Source organism: Falco rusticolus, chromosome 10, assembly GCF_015220075.1.
Source record: "Falco rusticolus isolate bFalRus1 chromosome 10, bFalRus1.pri, whole genome shotgun sequence".
Classification (NCBI taxonomy): domain Eukaryota; kingdom Metazoa; phylum Chordata; class Aves; order Falconiformes; family Falconidae; genus Falco; species Falco rusticolus.
Genome location: NC_051196.1, coordinates 33751878 through 33770605, shown reverse-complemented (window position 1 = coordinate 33770605; position 18728 = coordinate 33751878). Strand labels below are relative to the sequence as shown.

The following is an 18728-nucleotide window of genomic DNA, read 5'->3' as shown; positions in this document are numbered from 1 at the left end:
CATGTGGTTTGTATTTGAGTGCTGGTGCACTGATGCTAGGGCTTGATAGTGTAGTTGAGACTGGGGTGTTCACAGTATCCTCATTGTGTCTGTACCTGTAGGTGATAGTAGCCACCAACATTGCTGAGACCTCCATCACAATTCATGGAATTGCATTCGTAATTGATTGTGGTTTTGTGAAACTTCGGGCCTATAACCCCAAAACAGCCATCGAATGCCTTGTGGTGGTACCAGTGTCTAAAGCTTCGGCTAATCAAAGAGCAGGACGTGCAGGGCGGAACCGCTCTGGAAAATGTTACAGACTTTATACAGGTCAGTAATTTGATGTGTAGGGAGGATGAACTTGCTGGTTTCCATTTTGTTTCACAGTGTTTTTTGTGTTAGATTAAGGAGACCAAAAGTGTGGGGATTTTGTCAGTGAGAGAGAAATTGCCCTTTGTTATCTCTCTGGCTTGTTTAGAAATACATTGTTCACATGTCCTAAGTGTTGGAAACTGAATTATTTTATGGATCAAAAGCACAAATTGAGCAGGGTAGGTACTATGAGATGGTCAGCAGTTGCAAATCTGTAATGTTAATGCAACTCTTAGAGTGGTGAGTCTACCAAGAAGTTTATTTTTCAGTGACTTCAGTTGTAGAGCAGTTGCTTCAATTTATAATACCCGCCTATGATGCTCTCTTCTGTGACTAAAGTCTACCTTAGACTGTGCATCTAACAAAGGACTCTTGAAATCCTTTAGAAAACAGAGGGGAAACTTCTTTGTCTCCCCTTTTTCTTAGAAATAGGTGCTAACCCTGAATGCTTGTCTCAAATCAATGACCCTTGTACTACACAAAAATTACTGTTACAAATAAATCCGTTGGCCACCTAGCAGTGTTCAGAAAGCTGCTATCCAACTGTCTCTGTTCTCGGCTGTTTAACGAGAAAAGGCACTGCAGTTGAGCCCTGCCATTGCTTATGTGTCTCGGGTTCCCTTTGGTTTTACTGGAGCTTTGAGACTTGGAGAGATCAAGCATGTTCTTTTAAAATGTGTGTGTGCTTGCCAGCAGTGGCCACGTTAAACAGAGATGTGATTTATTCTTTTAAGTTGCGTGTCCAATAAGAATCAAGAGAGAATGTCTGCTGCATAATATATGAAGGTTACATAGCTTTTTAAGTATTTTACTGGAGAAACCATAACTACACTGAAGTTATTTTTGTGTGCTCAAGAGCTAGCCTAATGAGTAGTGCTTTAAGAAACATTTTAAAGGAGAGAGGGAAAAAAAAAAAAGGAAAAAAAAAATGCACTGAGTGGACAAAAGTAGAGAAAAGTATGCTATCTTTTTCTTAGGGGAGGTCTGAGGTAGACCAGGGATAGAAGAGTCTAGAAATGAAAACAAATCAAGTGAAAACAAGGTATTTCTTGTTTTGATTTGGAGTTTTAGATTGACATAGGGGTGCGTGTGCCTTATTCTTTACTGCAGGAAAGTTGGTTAATGGGAGGTGCAGAGATTTTGACCTTTTCTAGGCTTAGACTGTATAGCAAACATGCTTTTAAAATGGCATTTTCAATCTTTAGTCTTTATTTTAAATATGCTTTTTAAACTTCTGTTTGTTTGAGGAGCTATTAAAAATAGCGTTCTTACACTGCAAGCATGGTGGTTTTGAACTTTTCCATGCCCTTTCTTTAGAAAAAAAAAATGTTTTGTACTATTGCACCCTGTCTTTTATTCTCTGATAGAAATATTAAATGGAAGAGAAAAAAAGTATTTCCAGATTTCTGTGAAGAATGTATATCATTTCAAATTGAAATATGGGTGGGCCAAGAACAGAATCAGCATTGTAGCTAAAACCATTGATTTTTCTATTTAAGGTATCTTAATTGTAGAGATACTATTATGAAATTGGAGAAAGATCATCTTGGAGTTAGACTTCTATTAAGACCTGTTAAGTATTCATATTCAGTACTTTTAACTTGAAGTCGGTATGATTCTATCATGTTGGCTGCATAGAGTAGGAGTTGAAACTCAGTCCCAAATTGCTTTGTTTTCTTCCACAACAGAGGAGGACTTTGAGAAGCTGCCAAAGTCCACTGTCCCTGAGATGCAGCGCAGTAACCTTGCACCTGTCATCTTGCAGCTGAAGGCTTTGGGCATTGACAATGTGCTCAGGTTCCCCTTTCTTTCGGTGAGTCCTAGGCTGTCAATGCTGTCGTCTTCCCTTGGTGTGCAGAAAGATCAGTAGGTGACTCATTGATAATCCACAGAACCAGTAACCGTTGCCCTGTTAATCTGGAAAGCGTAACTCATTGTCCGCTATCGGTTAGTAAAGTATGGTTTTGGGAATCAACTAGTGCAAGTGATGTGTGAGACGCCTTAGAAACAACACCTGTTTGTATGTAGCGTTTGCTGTTAGAAGTAGTGAGAAGCTGAGAAAGGCCTAGAAAGACAAACTGAGATTCGACAAAACTGTAACTGTAGTCCCTTTACAGTGAATTTATGAAGAAAAAGGGGGAAAAAATTGGTAGCTACAGAACTAAACCTGTGCTTGTCTCTCTCGTTAAAAAGAGTGATATGGGTTTTTTTCAGATTTGCCTTCCATAAAGTTTCTGGCTACTCTTTTAATGATGTGAAAAGCAGCATGGTAGCGTCAGAAGAGAAAGTTCAGTAATTGTTCTGATCGCCACTGGCGTCATGCTGGAGAAAGCCAGTATGCCTTTTCTAGCTCGGATCTTGAGAGCATCATAGTGGTGATGCTGAGCCTGTTGAGATGGTTTTGACTGGCAGCACTGGTGGTCAGCGGAAGGGTGATACCTGAGTAGAAATGTAGGTAGTTAGAACCTGGGGATTTTGCAAAAGAGGAAGGTCTAAGAATTTGAGAAAACACATGTCCTATGATGATAACATTAAACAATGCAAATTTTTTCTTCACAGCCGCCTCCTGCACAGTCAATGGTGCAAGCTTTAGAATTGCTGTATGCTTTAGGAGGTGAGAATATTATTTTGCTTTATTTATAGTTATGTCACAGGAGTTATGAAAAAAATTTAATTCAGATTTAATGATTGAATGGACATTAATCAAACTTGCATTTGAGAACTGTGCTTTGAGAAAGAGAAAGTGCAGCCTTGACCGGCTCTTTGTTGGTGTGTTTTTGGTGTGCCTCACTCTCCTCTGGATTTACTTTCTTTTCTGCTGGTTACTTCAGACAGATAAGGAAGCAAAAGGCAGCAATAACACTCTGAGCGGAACTGGAAATCTGGTGCATAGAGTATAAACTAGAATTTAACTGTTTAGATTTGGGCAAGCATGTTATTTTATAGCTATCTTATGTGTCATTCCTTGCACCTTCACAGGAGGAACCAGCTATTTGTTCTTGCTGGGAACACGGCTTTGAGTTGATGAGGGTGTTGGCTTGATCCTTTCAGGCAGATCTTCTGTTTGTGTTTCTTCAGTACTTACAGAGTGGTATGAGGATACAAATGGAGTTTGGATGTTAATTAGTGTTTAACTCATGCACTGGTCTAAATTTTACCTGCATCACATTAGATATGTTGTTAGATACTCAAGCTCTTGGTGTGGTGCTCTTTCATTTTGTGTTACTGTGACAGTGATGGAAACCTGTAGCACTTGCAAGTATAAGCAAAAAAAGTTGGAAGTAGAGGTTTGACCTCTCTTTCACAATCAGACCTTTTGTAATAACCCGCAATTTAGCAAGCTTAATATAGTTGCTACTTTGTTTATTCCTTGTTCAGATTTTAAAAAGCATAGTGTATCTATATAAAATTTTTCTGTTAGCATGTTACATGCATTTTCTGATCTTGATATGTGTGCAGGAACTCTACCTAAACCTTGGAAGTAAAATCTGATGCTTGAATTTGGGAGAGGCAAGTCACTGGAGGCTAGCATTAAACCAGATAGAAAGTCTGCTTCCCGATGGCTTAGTGCCAAAGCCAGTGTCACATGTTAGTTTTCAGACCTTCTCATTGATACAGTTTTGAAGGTATGACTGACAAAAGTGAAGAGCTTATCTAGTTACAATTTTAAAAATGAGTTCTAGTCTGTGTCCCTGCTCCGAGTGTAGTATGATGCATGGTGAAAAGGCTACACCTTCTGTAGTGCAGTGCTGTTGGTGCTGGTCCTGCAGCTGAGGCAAAGTTCAAACTGTGCTGATTCTGTTAGCTGTGAATACACATTGCAGCCACTAAAAGAAAACCCTGATCATTCCTAAAGGCTGCACATTTCCTCCTGGATGAGTTGGAACTGTGTTTTTCACACCCATTGCCTGTGTTTCAGCGCACAGTTGCTTGCTTTCCATGCTTTCGAATGCCCAGGAACTCATTTGCATGCAGCTCACAGAGGGACTGCTCTGGTTTTACTATTGAACTTTCTGGTTATGGACAAATGAACAGATACACACAAGCTTCTAATGAAAAGAAGAAAAAGCTAGTCTCACACACCCTGAGATCATAATTCAAAGTACTTTTCTTCTATTTAACTGGTTAATAGAATATCTTTTTAAATTATGTTCTCTGAATTACTAATCACAGCTTGTTCTCAAATTCAGGAGAGAGTCTGAACAGTTAGTCATATGGTTTAGTTTTGGGTAGTTCTGCGAGGGGCAGGGCGTTGGACTCTGGTCCTTTTGGGTGGGTCCCTTCCAACTTGAGAGATTCTATGATTCTAAATGTGTTTATTTTGGTTTTATTCATTATGCCCCTGTTGGATACCTACAACACTCAAATCACACTGTAGCAGGATTTTTATACACTTATATATTTTTATACAGTTTTCAATTCCTTTTTGTTGTGGTAAGTGGAATGTAAGCTGGCTGATTTTGTTTATAGGAAGAACTGTTACATTGTTGGTTTTTTTGACAGCTAGTTAATTGCTTTGAATGTAACAAAGTTAAAACAGAAATTGACACAAGAAGGAGCAAAATGAAACTCTGTTTCACTTTAACTCAGTGTTTGTAGTTATTTCAAAGTTAACAATGTTCCTCCATAATGTAAACATGAGGAAAAGGGTAGTGTAAAGGAGAGTGTTTAAGTGTTGGAGGCTTTCAGAGGTTTGTGGCTGTTTATACATCCCTTGCAGCAGTCTGCTCTCTTCTTACTCTCACGGAGCTGTAACTCTCTGCTTGGCTGTGATTTTGCTCTGTGCTGATTCAGTTCCATCTTGCAAAGGAGGGTTTCACTTAAGACACTTGGTTCTTGGCAAGCTTTTCAAGCTTGGAACAAGAACCTTCACAGTGGCTCAGAAGCATGTTGCAAGAATGAATTCACAGCCAAAACCACCTTAGGGAAATGGAGAGGAAAGGTCAATAAACTCACTGATTAGCTGTTTGACGTTTTGGCAAAAGTGTTATGCTCATGGTAGCTTCACAGAAACGTACAGAGCTGGTATTCTTTTGGCTGCCCAGCCTTTGTAGCAAAGCAGAGAAGTGCTGATGTTGGTGTTTAAGATGGAAAGAAATGTGTGTGCATGCGTGTGATATGCAGATTCGCTCTTCAGTTTTTGCTGAAGTTTAAGATTTTAGGTGGTATACTGTGGAGATTTTATATAAGCTGCAGAGGTGAAGTTGCCCAAGCGTTTGCAGGTGCAGTGAGGATTAAATTTCTCTTATGCAAGTATGAACATGTATTTCATCATTTGCATTGTAATAGCATGCAAATGTGCAGTTTAGGGTCAGGACCCTGTTGCGCCAACACGGTACCAACAGAGAAGCTCGTGCAGAGCAGATGCTCTTAAGGTTGAGATAGTTCTGTTGAATAAACACATCACAGTTTTTAGCCTGATTATTTTTACAGTGATGCAAACTGATTACATCAGGAGTATCTCTTCTCAGCCTTCTCCTTTGATGCCCTTTTGAAAGTCTGAGTTGTCAGCTGGAGTTTTTTTAAGCATAATTTAGGAGGGAAATAAGCAGGTAAAAAGTGGCTTTATTTTTAGCTTTATTTCAAATCCAAGACTTTGTTGAAGATTTGTTTGTAAGTTGTCACCTATCAGAAACAACCACTCTACCTAAGTTTAAAATAGTGTTTTAATCCCTCAGCCCATCACGCACTAGTGGTTGTTACTTGAAACTTTAGCGCCACAGTGCTTGAATAATCTCTCCTGAGCATGTTCAATAAAAAGTCTTTGCAGTATCTTTTTTCTAAGATCTCCAGTTTTCTATGTATGTATGGATACAGTGGTTGCTTCCCAGATTATTTCAAGGAAACTTATACCTATTCCGAACGAGCATCCATTGCAGGCCTTTTATCTATATTCAGGCTTACTGCTACAAAGACATCTGTGCATAAGCTATTTGTATATGCATGCAAAATTGCATTGAAATTTGTAGGATTCAGCAGAATCCAAAGGATTTTGGCTTGGTGCACCTGTAGAAAGTTAAAAAGATGATGATTTCTCCTTTTTCCTACTTAGGAACGCAATTGTTTTTCTGCAGATGAAAGTATATTCTAATTGTGGTAGCACTTCTCGTATTGAACTGATCAAATGAAAGCTACCTTACCCTAATTTTTGCATTTTCTGTCTTTGTGTTTAAATATATTAATTCGTCATTTCATTTAAGCTGCCTTTTGTAACTTGCTACTGAGAAAAATACTGTGACATTATGTGAAAGGCCTATTGGGTTTTGTTGGACAGTGTAGGGGTGTGGTGAGTTAATTACTACATTGTTATAATAAGTGAGATGATAACATATCAAATAATAAAGGAAAGTAAACACTTGATAGAGGTATCTGTGGTTTTAGTTATGCTGAGTTATAGGAGGTCTTATTCCTTGACTGGATTTGTGGTTTTAGTTTTCTGCTGTGAAACATAGCTGAAGTACAACTGTGGCTTTTTGTCACCACAGTGTTTGACAAATAATATGTTTATATAATGTGTGGGCCACAATTGTGTTTCCTCAGTCCACTCTGCTGAGGTTAGTTATGCACACTACAGTGACCCAAAGTCCTGTTATTGGGCTCTTGTTAGTCCCTCCTTGTGCAGCTTTTCTCTTGTGCTCTGCCTCCTTGTCATACCTCATACAACTTGGCTTACTTGCAGTTTTCTTTTTCAGTTCTCACTCTTTACTGCCATTTTAGTGAGATTTTTTCTTATTGTTTCCTGTGTCTGTATTTTTTTTTTATTATTATTATTTTATGTCCTCTTGCAAAGGAAACGCTTTTCCATTTAAATTATTCTTTGAAATTTCAGCATAGTGCTCTGGATTATAACATGACCTGGTAGTCTGCATGGGTAAACCTTACTGCAGGTACCTGACTGCAGGAAGCCATACAAATAAAATGGTAAACATGCAGGGTGGCCCAGTGATTACTGGGAATCAGAAAGCAAGCTGTCATGCCAACCTCCTGTACCATTTCCAGTAAAAAGGTTGTAGTTGGACTGTGGCTGACAGTTCAGTTATTGATGCATGAAGCAGACTAAACTGTAGAGAATCTTCATCAGCTGTACATGTCTGATTTAGATTTTATTAAGTTTAAATTATTTTTCTTCATGACCTAAGCAGATATGCCTCAGAAAAAAGACACCCTACCCCACCCCCAGCAGTACTTCCTATTCCTGCAGTTATGCCTGTTTCATGATTAGGCCCTTTTTTTATTCTCATTGGGGCTGCTTCTGCGTCCCATCCCCATGAACAAAGATGCTGCTAAACACTAAAAAGTGATACATAGGTGTAATGGCCATTGCATTGACTTTGACTGCAGGTTTTCTAAATTGTTGGCAGTAGCAATGGAACTTGGTCAAAATGAAGAAACTTGTGCATTCGAGTATGTTTGAAAGGAAAAAAAAAACCAACACCAAACCCCAAACAAAAAATGGTGACGCATGGGAGAGTAAATGGGTATTAAAGAGTGCCTTTAAGCTTAGTTTAATATATATTCAGCAATTCTTAGGTGCACTTGCTATATTTTAGCTTGTTCTTTAGTACACATTACATTCTTAAGGAAGACCCTCTGTGCTATTCTGCCTGTGTCACAGTTACATTTATTAAAATGCTGTAGGTTTGGATATGCACTGCCGTTTAACAGAGCCTCTTGGAATGAGAATAGCAGAGTTTCCTTTGAATCCTATGTTTGCAAAGATGCTTCTGGAATCAGGTAGGAGGAAAAAGAAGTTCGATTTTCTTCATAGTCTTGCGATGAGTAGAGGACACTGCCTCTTGAAATTTTAGTATAATATTATATATTTGCTAAACTTGAAACAAACCTTATGCTTCGTCTTGGTATGGTGTTAAGTGAAAAGAATTGGTTGAACTCGTGGACTTCTCAAATAACAAGTCCAGCACATTTAACCCACTAGTAAGTCTAACACATTTGTCTTTTAAGTTTTCCATTAAAAACATTCACTGTTACACTAAAAAAATCAGGAGTTTAGATATTTTGGTTTTATATACTGTAAAAATATATTCTGCTGCTTTTCCTTTATATTTTATATGGGGGTGAGGTGAATGGAAAAATATTTCCTATACTGAATTTCTTCACTCACTCCTCAGGAAACTTTGGCTGCTCCCAGGAGATTTTGACAATTGCTGCCATGATGCAGATTCAAAACATCTTTGTGATCCCTCCAAATCAAAAAACTCAGGCTGTAAGTTTAGTCGTGTCTCATTTTCTTTTTCTTAGTTCTACATTTCTGGATTTCTGCCAAGTATTTTCTAGATAACCCGTTACAGACTGCAAGTTTGTATGAAAATGAAGAAACGTCTTGAACTGTACCTATTGGTTATGGGTGAAAGAAGAAACTGAGTAACAGAGGGAACCTCGAGTCCTTGATAAGTGTTGAAGGCTTCCCTCTGAGGAGCAGGAACATGAAAGGTTAAAAACCAGTACTGGTCAGCATAGAGGTTTACAAAAAACTCCAACAACCCAAGTCTCCCCAAACACCACTTCCTTTCAAGAGGAGCAAAAGAGAAAGTATTAGGATGTAGCAAGTTCTTATATAGGTAGCAGGAGCCTAATTTTAATGCATCACTCTCTTTGATTTTTGGGGCTCATTTTCAGTTTGTTTTATTACTTCCAGTTTTAGAAGTGCTCCTGAATACAGATGGGCCAGTAAAATATTGCTATTGTCTAGAGGAACTACCCTATATGGTAGGAATTTTAATTGTCACCAAGAAATATGGAGATGATGGGGACTGAGCGTATTAGCCATGATTTTTGCATAGATCATTCTGCCTATAAAAATGTATTTCTTCTGCTTCAGGCCAGGCAACACAGAAAGTTTGCTGTGGAAGAAGGTGATCATCTCACTATGCTTAATGTTTATGAAGCCTTTGTCAAAGTAAGTTGTTTCAGGTGTAAGTGGATTTGCAGGAATGGGAAGAACCTGAGGTTCTCAGTTATGATTCTGGAAGTTTAACACTGATCTTAATACTTCTCTGCAAGCTGAGGTTTTACTCAATGGTTTTGAAGTGCTGTACCTATTTGGGACAAGTATATTTTGCTCGTATAAAGCACTTCTTCAACTTCAGCATTGAGTTGAGGCAGTGTAACCACTCAAGGGTTTAAATATGACTTCCAGCCCCAAAGCAATCAGTCAGGCACCAACTGAAATCTTGCCCTTTAAATTTTATATCTGCGTAATTCTCGTAGAAACAGCCAAATGCAGAGGCTCTTGGGGTATGAGCTGGCTTCCAGAGAAGTAGTTCTTTGCATAGAGAAGATCAATGAAAACTGTACAGAAAAGGTTGTTTGCATTCCGAGGTTGAAAACAGACTAGTTTAAGATATGATGCATTTGTGTGTGAGAATGGAACGACTGATGCTTTTCTCTTTCACCACATATGAAGAAATGAAGCACATCTGTTTGAAAATACCCCATAGCATTTGTTCTGCTGCTTTGGAAGTTATTTGAAACATGTTTTGTAGTTATTGGCGCTGTGTGTCCTTGTTAGATGCTATGTAAATAGGTAATTTTCAGGGAAAACAACAATAAATATATTGCAGGAAGCAGAAGAAAAACGGAACGAGGCTATGTGATCCAGAAGAGATTGGATTTTGGTTTTCTGATGGTATCTCAATGTAATTTTGTCTATTCTTCTCACTGTACAGCACAGCAAGAGCTCTCAGTGGTGTCAGGAACACTTTCTGAACTACAAAGGGCTTGTTAGAGCTTCTGTTGTAAGAGAACAGCTGAAAAAGCTTCTCGTCCGCTTTAAAGTGCCAAAGAAGTCCAGTGAAGGTGAAAAAGTGTTTTTTTTAACCTGTTGTTCAATACATATTCAAGGTAGTCTCCAAATTGTCAGTCTGCTTCCTGCTTTTCTTGTAACCTTTGAAGTACATTCTCCCTGGCCTAATAATAATGTTAATTAAGCCCATTTTTTTTCCTAAAAATGATCACAGTAGAGCATTTTAGCCCATATTTACAGTTAACGTTTAGTCCAGTCTTCATTAGGTAAGGCTTCCAGGAAGAGGTTATAACCACTGATTATATGTTCAATGGACAGATTTACCAAGAGAGTCATAAATAGATCACCTTGTTCCCTCCTTTTGACTTCTCAAAATGCCATTTTTCTAGTGTGTTCAAAATGATGTACAGTCATGGGGTTCTGACATCCAGCTGTGCTGTGCGTGCACGGATGCGATGACTAGTTGTCAGCACTTGTCTCTAACTGCTCTGAAAAATCAGACTTCAATGCTTAGCTGTCACACAAGGTTGCTCTAAGGACTGTGAAACTATTTTCATGGAGACACTAGTGGCAACAGTAGTTTTTCATGTAGTAATTTTGATTTGCTGTGAAATTGAAGTCAGAAGAGATTGCAGGGTTTGTCTGCCTTCAAGCCTTTGCTGTCAAAGTGCTGTGAAAAGTTGTTTGAGATGATTAAGTGTTATTTTAGGGATTTTTGCCATTCTGTTGACTCATTTTACAAAAAAAAAAAAAATAAAAAAAAATCTTTTCAGGTGATCCCGATCCCGTTTTGAGATGCATAGTTTCTGGCTTCTTTGCTAACGCAGCTAAATTCCACTCTACTGGAGCTTACAGGTAAATATATGTAGTTTCATTGCAACCGTTGCTTAGTTTAAAAGCTCCTTTGAATAAATCAAAGTGTAATGAAGAAATAGATGCTTCTTAAGACACTTGCAGTAAGGAAGACATGGCAATAGATTTACTGAATATTAGAAGTTTTTTATTTTCAAACAGCTTCAATCTTCTCTTTGGCAAATATAAATAAAGTTATTGATAGTAGGAAGCTGTTACTAATAGTAATTAGGCTGTGTTAACATAAGCCAGTGCTGTTGTAGGCAACAGTGTTGTAGCACTTTCAGGCTTTTATCCAGTGCACTGTAACACTACTTTTTCATTTAATGTAGATAGAACTCCTTTTAGGATGTTAAATTATCAGTTGTTCCTTTGGCCAGGGTTTAAGCCTGGTTTCAAATTTTCATTAAATGTGAATGCTTTTAATTTGCTGCAACTCTTTCGTTGTAGCCTTTTATTAACATTCTTAGTGGGGATGAAAGGAACCAAATGTTAAACAGTAAATACGACACCCAGTCTGAAATAGTATCTTGCTTTCAAGGACTATTCGTGATGACCATGAACTTCATATCCACCCCACTTCGGTGCTGTATGCAGAGAAACCTCCGCGCTGGTAAGTTAAAGCTGCTTTCAATTTTTTTGTGATCTTTATAAGACATTTTCAGCATCCAGACACTTTCATGAATGGCTTTTCTTCATCAGTGGAGGAATAGATGTAGAAGGTCATGGTTTCCCACAGAGAGAATTCAATTGGTATTTCCTTTGCAACTTTTTGTAGGCAGTATCCAAATAAATCAGGGAAATAGAGTGACATTTAACTGTCAAAAAAACCCAGCAGAGGTTGGAAAGCAGAGTCAGGTGACCCCTTTTTTCATGGGCACCATATCTTGCACTGTAAATTGCTCTCTCAGTAGTCTCTGTACCTAGATATAACTAGAGTTAATGTACTTTTATTAAGCCTATTAGGAAATATCCTGTCAAATAGGTGCTGCAATAATTGCAAATGGCTTGCTAGAAGAGGGCATACATGTAAAACACATGATGCAAAAAGTTACGGCTGTTTAGCAGATCGAGGAAAGAAATGGTTGCACTTTCATATTAGCTGGGATATTACAATTCCATTTGTATGTCGAAGATGCTCAGATAACAACTAGGAATGTGTTTCTAACTATCAGGTCAGCGTGGTCAGCCTGAAGTATTTTGACTCTTGTGGTTTTTTGCTTGTTGCTGACACTTTGAAGGATAAACTTGGCCAATGTCATCTGTTGTCTTTGAATTGGGCCCCTGCAGAAGCATAACTGGTTGGAACATAGCTAACATTTACATTGGCTCACAAAAAAAAAAAAAAAATCCAGTTCACTGTACCAATTTTTTAGGGCTGAGTTGAGCAGAGTGTAACTAAAGTAATTTTTGCCACTGGAACCAGCCTGATTCGCTGCTGTTTTGCAAGTTTTTTAACCTCCTGTCACTGCTATTAAAAATAAAAATAAAACATGGTTTGTTTAAAATAGTAAAAAGAATACTTTGCAGATATACCTACTGCTGTAAGCTAGAACATTTTGGAAGTAACATCCCGAAAGAGGCTGGGTTATGGGAGAGTGACAGACAGTAAGAAGAACCAATTTGAGAAGAAATTAATATGGAAAGAAAGTCTAGTGGTAGGAGAGTACTGGAAGAATTCTTTTCTCCAGCACACGCCTCCTCCAGGGCTTGGAGTTTAGATAATGAGCCTTCAGCAAGGAGCTTCCATCCCAGCCTTGGCCACTTCCAGACATACAGAAAAGCAGAACAGTAGACAGATAGCTGGAAGTTTTAACTCGCAGAAGCTTAAGACAGCTCTTTGTTTTGTACGCTGTTTGGTGACAGCAGTATTGCTGGAGTTTTGGGGGATACTGATTCTGGGCCTGAATCTCATGTTGGACCCCTGTGTTGCAGAACACGCACAGAGCTGTCTTCCAAGGCCACGTAGTATTGCCACTGCCAGCCTAAACGCTGCTGGCTCGTGGCATCCTCTAAGACAGAAGTTTAGGAATTAGCAACCCTGATTTCAGTGCTGCTGCTGCTGCCTGGGCAACCGCCCTATATTGAAGCCTTCAATTTTCTGTCTGTTACAGTTGTACATAAAACGTGTTCTCATTCTTGTTTGTTTTCCTCAGATTGCTCTTTAGTTGCATTAGTATGTCTTGGGCTGCATTTGGCAGAGAATTTTGGACTCTTTCCTCTGTCCTTTTAGGAGCAAAATAGCAATTAATGAGAGACTACGAGCCTTGTGGGTTTGCAGCTCTAGTATAGAAGGCAGATAACGACTTGTGGTCTTGGTGACTAACCCTTCGGAGTGTGGGTTTGTGCTTCCTTGGTAAAAATTACTTTCCCTACCAAAGGGTGACTTCAGAAGTAAGTTGCCCATGCTGGCAATCTGTTCATGCTGGCAGCAGGGATTGAGTCCACACGGCTGTCTGTTTCTAAATCTCTTACCAGGAGATGTTCTGGCAGTAGTTAAAGCTGATTTCTTCCTCTAATCCTTATCTTGCTTGTCTGCAGACAGGCATCAGGCATAGTCATGCTGTGATTTGCGCCCTACTTGTTATGGGTTCAGGGATTTGGTGCTTTTGACAGCCTTCCTCATGATTACACAGAGTAACTAATATTTGTTCTTCCAAAGCACGTTATGAGTCCCCCTTGGCCCCATTATAAGAAATATTATTTCTTTTATACTTTGTATCCGTGTGTCCTGGTAGTATGTGAAAAGTGTTTTTAATGGCAGTCTAAGGGTTGTCTTAATGTAGAGCGCTCTGAACAACCAGAGGGGAAGAGTTAAGAGGCTGTATTATGACTTCAAGCCTCTCCTGTCACTCTGTAAATACTACCACTGGCAGCATGTATGTGAAACTGTCTAAATATGCTGTTAAATATCTCTCTTCATCATTACTTTATAGCAAACTCTTTTTATTTCTTTCTCTTAGGGTAGTCTACAATGAAGTCATACAGACTGCTAAGTATTACATGAGAGATGTGACTGCTGTTGAATCTGCATGGCTTTTGGAACTGGCACCTCATTTTTACCAGCAAGGAACGGTACGGAATCGGCATAAAGCCCAAACGGTACCATTGCTGAATTAGCAGCTCTTGTATCTGAACTTTTTAAGTATTTATGTTTTGTTGTTGTCTGTCTAGTGGTACAAAAGTGAATATGGTTTTGTACATTGTAGTAGTTTTAATATAAAGAAAGAGGATAATAAATTGGTGCATGAAAGCTTTTTCCCTATTATCCAGCTAACAGACATGATCTCCAAGTTACAAGATAGTGTATCTATCACTCTGGCGAATGAAGCCTTCAGCCATGTTATGGCTGAATATAGGCACTTGGTAGCACTTCTTTGAGTAGCACTATACCTGGGCAGTGGTCCTATTTTGCACGATATTTTAGATTTTATATAAATCTATATATAAATCTGTAACTTTAGACAAGCATTTTCATGCTTTGCAAATGTTTGTGCAAATCCTGAACCTTTTTTTGAGCATTAATTATGTTTACTGCAAAAAAAAATCAGCTGTGATCTGCTCAAACTTGAAATGGCATAGAACAGCTGCTATTTGTGCAAACCTTTATTGCAGATTCTGTTGTGTGTGATATACGTATCTTTTCATAGTTGTCATCACGCTTTATCAACTCTGCCCCATGTGAATCCATCAATCTAGAGTTACTCACTGGTCATTCTGAGAACTGGATTGGTATTAAATATTATCTAAATGTTAGTTATGCTGGGAGCTGTTGATACCACATTGCATGTAAATACTGTACAGGCAAGATTACCAAAGTCATCTTGCGTGGGAGTTTCCCGTGGGAGATCGGCAACTACTGAGCTTTTTATTCTAAATTAGTGAAATATTTCCAAAATACTGAGTGAAAAAATGCACTTGCATACCCAGACCTATGCGAAACATGTATCTTTCTGGGCATTTTACATGCTGGCAACTTGCTTCCCATGGGAAATTGTTCCTATGCTTGCAGTTAGTACAAAAGTACAAGAAGATGATACTTCATACCAAGCCATACCATCACTTTGGGGTGCACGTGGTTTTTTGATTTCATAGGTTTATTTTATGGGTATATCGGTAACAAGCAGAGCTTGGGAAGGGTGGTCTTTAATGATATTTGTTTAAGAGTTTATTTGACTTGGGATTAAAGACTGAAAGCATTCTAACTGGACTTTTTTTCTAATTGTGATGTGTATGCTAAGCAGTGTTTCTTTTCTTTTCTTGCAGCATCTTTCCTTGAAAGCAAAAAGGGTTAAAGTAGATGACCACTGATTTGACGTGACTTAAGTAAGCCTTGTGACATCAGATGCAGAACTACCAGTGATTTCAAGCTGGCTACAGTCCATTCAGCAGTCAGTTCATCAGTAATTTGAACTTACATCAACTTAAATGTTTAAATGCCTGCCAGGATCTGTAGGGGTTTATGCATGACCAGTACATTGTAAACCTATGTAGAGCTTGCATTGTGGACATTTTATTCTTTGCCTGCTTGACCACTGTTGTTAATCTGGGCATGTTGCTCCTTTTAAATAGGTAGATAAACAATTTAAAAAGTAAGAGGACATACAGGACCACAGAAAACTGAAACCTTCAAGAAGGAAACTGATTTCCTGGAGTGGTACGGCTGCCTTATGAGAGTGGGGAATGGGGTACCCTGCCTCCTATTACCTAGAGCACTGTGACTACTGCCGGCCAAACTGAGACTGACTCCTGACAGCAGGAGCTCAGGGCAATGAACTAGCCCTTGAAATGCAAGGGGCTGCCATGGAAACATTGATTTCATGTTGGACCATTCTGAACTGGTGCAGCTTGTGCTCCCAAGCAGTAAAAGCCTCCTGCCTGAGGTCGAGCTGCTCCTGCCTCCCTACGTCCTATGCTGTAACAGTCCTTCTGTAGGCAGAATTTATTAAAATGTCTTGTTTCCTTCCATACATAAGAGTTCCTGTTTGGGGAGGGGGAGGAAAAGTAGCTCAGTATTTTTAAGAAAGATTAATTTTCTGCTCAGTCAGGGTACTATACACATAATGTTCACAAACAATCAAATTCACAGATGAGGTTTTACTTTTTTTTTTTATTATTTTTTTTTTCCCCCCTCCAAACAAGGGGAAAGATGTTAGCCTTTCACGGCTTAGAAATACCAGACAATTTCCGCAGGTGTGTATCATGGAATATTTTTTTAGCCTCTGTCATTCAGGAACAAAGAAAATACTCTGTACTTTCCTATAAAGAATGCAGTACTATACGTTTCTTTTATTAAGAATCTGTTCTTTGGTGCTTGGGACTCTGTGTGTTAGCGAAGAGGAGGATGCTCTGAACAGTTGCTGCTTTAATGGGGACTCCATGGCTACTTTTCAGTCAGGAACTGTACCTTTTTGTGTTTGAACAAGATGGCTTGAATACATTTATTTATTTTTTCCAACCCTATTGATATTTATTTTAGAAACACATGGTTTGAAAGCTTTATTTTTGTAAGGCAACTGATTTGATGAATGTGTGTTTGGCATGTTAACTGTCATTTTATTTTCCTTAAAAAAAAAAAAAAGGTTGTAAATAGGCAAAAATTTCTACATAGAACAAATGCCTTCCTCATCACAGGACTGCCTTGAAAACTTTCTTGAGAGCTTCTTTACCTTCTCGCTTCCAAACACCTGCAGGGAGAAAATGTTCTGTCACGTGCAATGTGTGGTCTATTCAGTGTCCACGTACTGACTGCCAGCACAAAAAGATGTACCAGTCTCCATGTATGGCACCAGCAGCATGACAAACCGTGTCACCTTCCTTGTTGTTTTCCCTGTGAACCTCACGTTTGTATTACTCTCCCTCTTAGAGTGGAAGCTCTTTGGGGCAGGGACTGTCTCCTAGCCAGAGCTGAGAGCAGTGTTGGCACTAACTGAAAAGATTCAATTTGCAGGTTTTTTCTCTCTTAAGGGACTGAATATGAAGACTTGTAAATTGTCCGTGTCTCTCTGTCCTCTGGAAGTATTCTTAAGAAAAATAAAACCACTGAGTCAAGGAAGCTTGAGAATGTGTCACTTCAGCCTGAGTGGTGGGTGGTTTCCCAGTGTCCTGGGTTGTTGTACTGTGCTGGGCTGAATTCTGATGGGCTGCCAGTGGATGCTACTTCTTTTGCCAGTTCTGAGGATTTCGGGTGTTCCTGAAGAACTCTCTCTGCAGATATTCTTTTGCCTGGCTGTATAGCTGCAGAGTTTTATTGTGGAATGATTGTGACTCCTGCTGAGTTTAGAACCCAGGGATGTACAAGCTTTGTAACATGCTGCAAGTAATTGTACTTTTATAAAGGAACAAGTGCAATAGGTCTTTGTAAACAAAAACAGAAAGCGAGACTTACCTTTTTAGCAGTTTTAAAAACTGCTGAGGTATTGCCAGAGGTACAGACACAGAAGATACAGACTTTATACTGGAGATACAGGCTAAGAATACATGGGTTTACTATCCAGATTAAGGGTACCTTTAGAGAGAAGGCACTGCCTTCTCTCAGAATGTTGACCCTTTGAAGGTGTTTGAAGACAGAGACCCAAAACTTAAAAGGCCTGAAAATCTCTTTACTTTGTAAAATTTTGGCCTGCAGCTCTCTGCTAGATTTGTACATTGCGTTACGCTTTAAAGCGTTAAGGGGATGGGTAACTGTGCCTTGTTGTTGGCTCTTTGCTGCATAAACAGTCTGTGAGCTGTTGTGGGGGAGGTTGGAGCCATTTAAAGGTGGTTGTCAGGAGTTTATGAAACAGTTTAAGGGTTTTAAACCTTTTTAGAGAACGAGGTTAAAATATTACGCTCTTGAATAAAAATGCTGCTTGAAATAGAAGTCATGTTTTTTTAAAAAGTAAATTTACAGTCCATTAATGTCAAATTATTATGGGGGGAAAAAAAGAAGCTATACTCCTGGAGCCCATCAGAAAATGCTCTCAGTGTTTCTACTTAGGACTTTGTATTGTCAATTATAGAATAAGATTAAGCTAAATAGGAATAAAAATTCAGCTGAGACAATACTAATTGAGATATATTCCTCATCTTGTAGATTAAAAATAGTTTGGATAAACTGATGGGAAAACAGTCACAACTCTTCCTGGTTAATATGAAGAAAGAGGCAAGCAATTAAAAGACTACAATGAAAAAAGGGAAATAAGTGAGTCGTAACTGCCATTTCTTAGTGCTTTATGATAAAAATGGCTGTATAATAGGATATATAATTGAGCCATGCACACAGCAGTGTTCTCTAAAGGTACATCAAGGTAATGTGTGGTAACTTATTTTTAAGCTGAGTTAATTTTGTATATGTGTTACAATAAGCATGTTACTGATAGGAATCCCAAAAAAGTGGCAAGTCAGGTACCAAGCATCATTAAACAAAAAAAAAAAACCACCACCCCCCAAAAAAAAAATAATAAAAAAATAAAAAAATAGTAGTTTACCAGAATCAGATATGTGTGGCTCATTCTAGATCTGGTGGTTCAGATCTGTTCTGGCTTGTGGGCAGGTGCAAACAGGGAATAGTTTCTTATTCCAGCAGATGGAAAAGCAGGATAGAGATGCTGAGATGGGGAGAATGTTGGAGCAGCATTTCTGCGTGAGGGCTGACAGGGCTGTAAGACACTGTAAATGTTTCAGTAATTCCAGACGTAATCTGCAAAGACATTTCTGATTACGAGGGAGGGCCAGGCTTCTTTGATCCCGTTGGGAGCCTTGGTCGTAGGGAAGGAGG

The 18728-nt window shown here is 38.8% G+C and overlaps 1 protein-coding gene across 2 annotated transcripts in view; it reads left to right on the top strand.

Annotated features, from left to right (window-relative positions):
• Window positions 1-17024, top strand: part of DHX35 (DEAH-box helicase 35) — a 30527-nt gene extending 13503 nt beyond the window's left edge. The window contains exons 12-22 of one of the 2 annotated variants that reach the window (XM_037402644.1): window positions 102-312; window positions 2043-2167; window positions 2914-2968; window positions 7993-8088; window positions 8484-8578; window positions 9194-9271; window positions 10041-10170; window positions 10891-10972; window positions 11511-11582; window positions 13933-14044; window positions 15236-17024. In XM_037402644.1, coding sequence (XP_037258541.1) covers window positions 102-312; window positions 2043-2167; window positions 2914-2968; window positions 7993-8088; window positions 8484-8578; window positions 9194-9271; window positions 10041-10170; window positions 10891-10972; window positions 11511-11582; window positions 13933-14044; window positions 15236-15280 — 1101 coding nt within the window. In that variant the 3' untranslated portion in view covers window positions 15281-17024. Of the gene's footprint in view, window positions 1-101; window positions 313-2042; window positions 2168-2913; window positions 2969-7992; window positions 8089-8483; window positions 8579-9193; window positions 9272-10040; window positions 10171-10890; window positions 10973-11510; window positions 11583-13932; window positions 14072-15235 lie in introns of both variants that reach the window. The other variant, XM_037402643.1, reaches the window with a different exon arrangement.
• Window positions 17025-18728: the final 1704 nt, after the last annotated feature.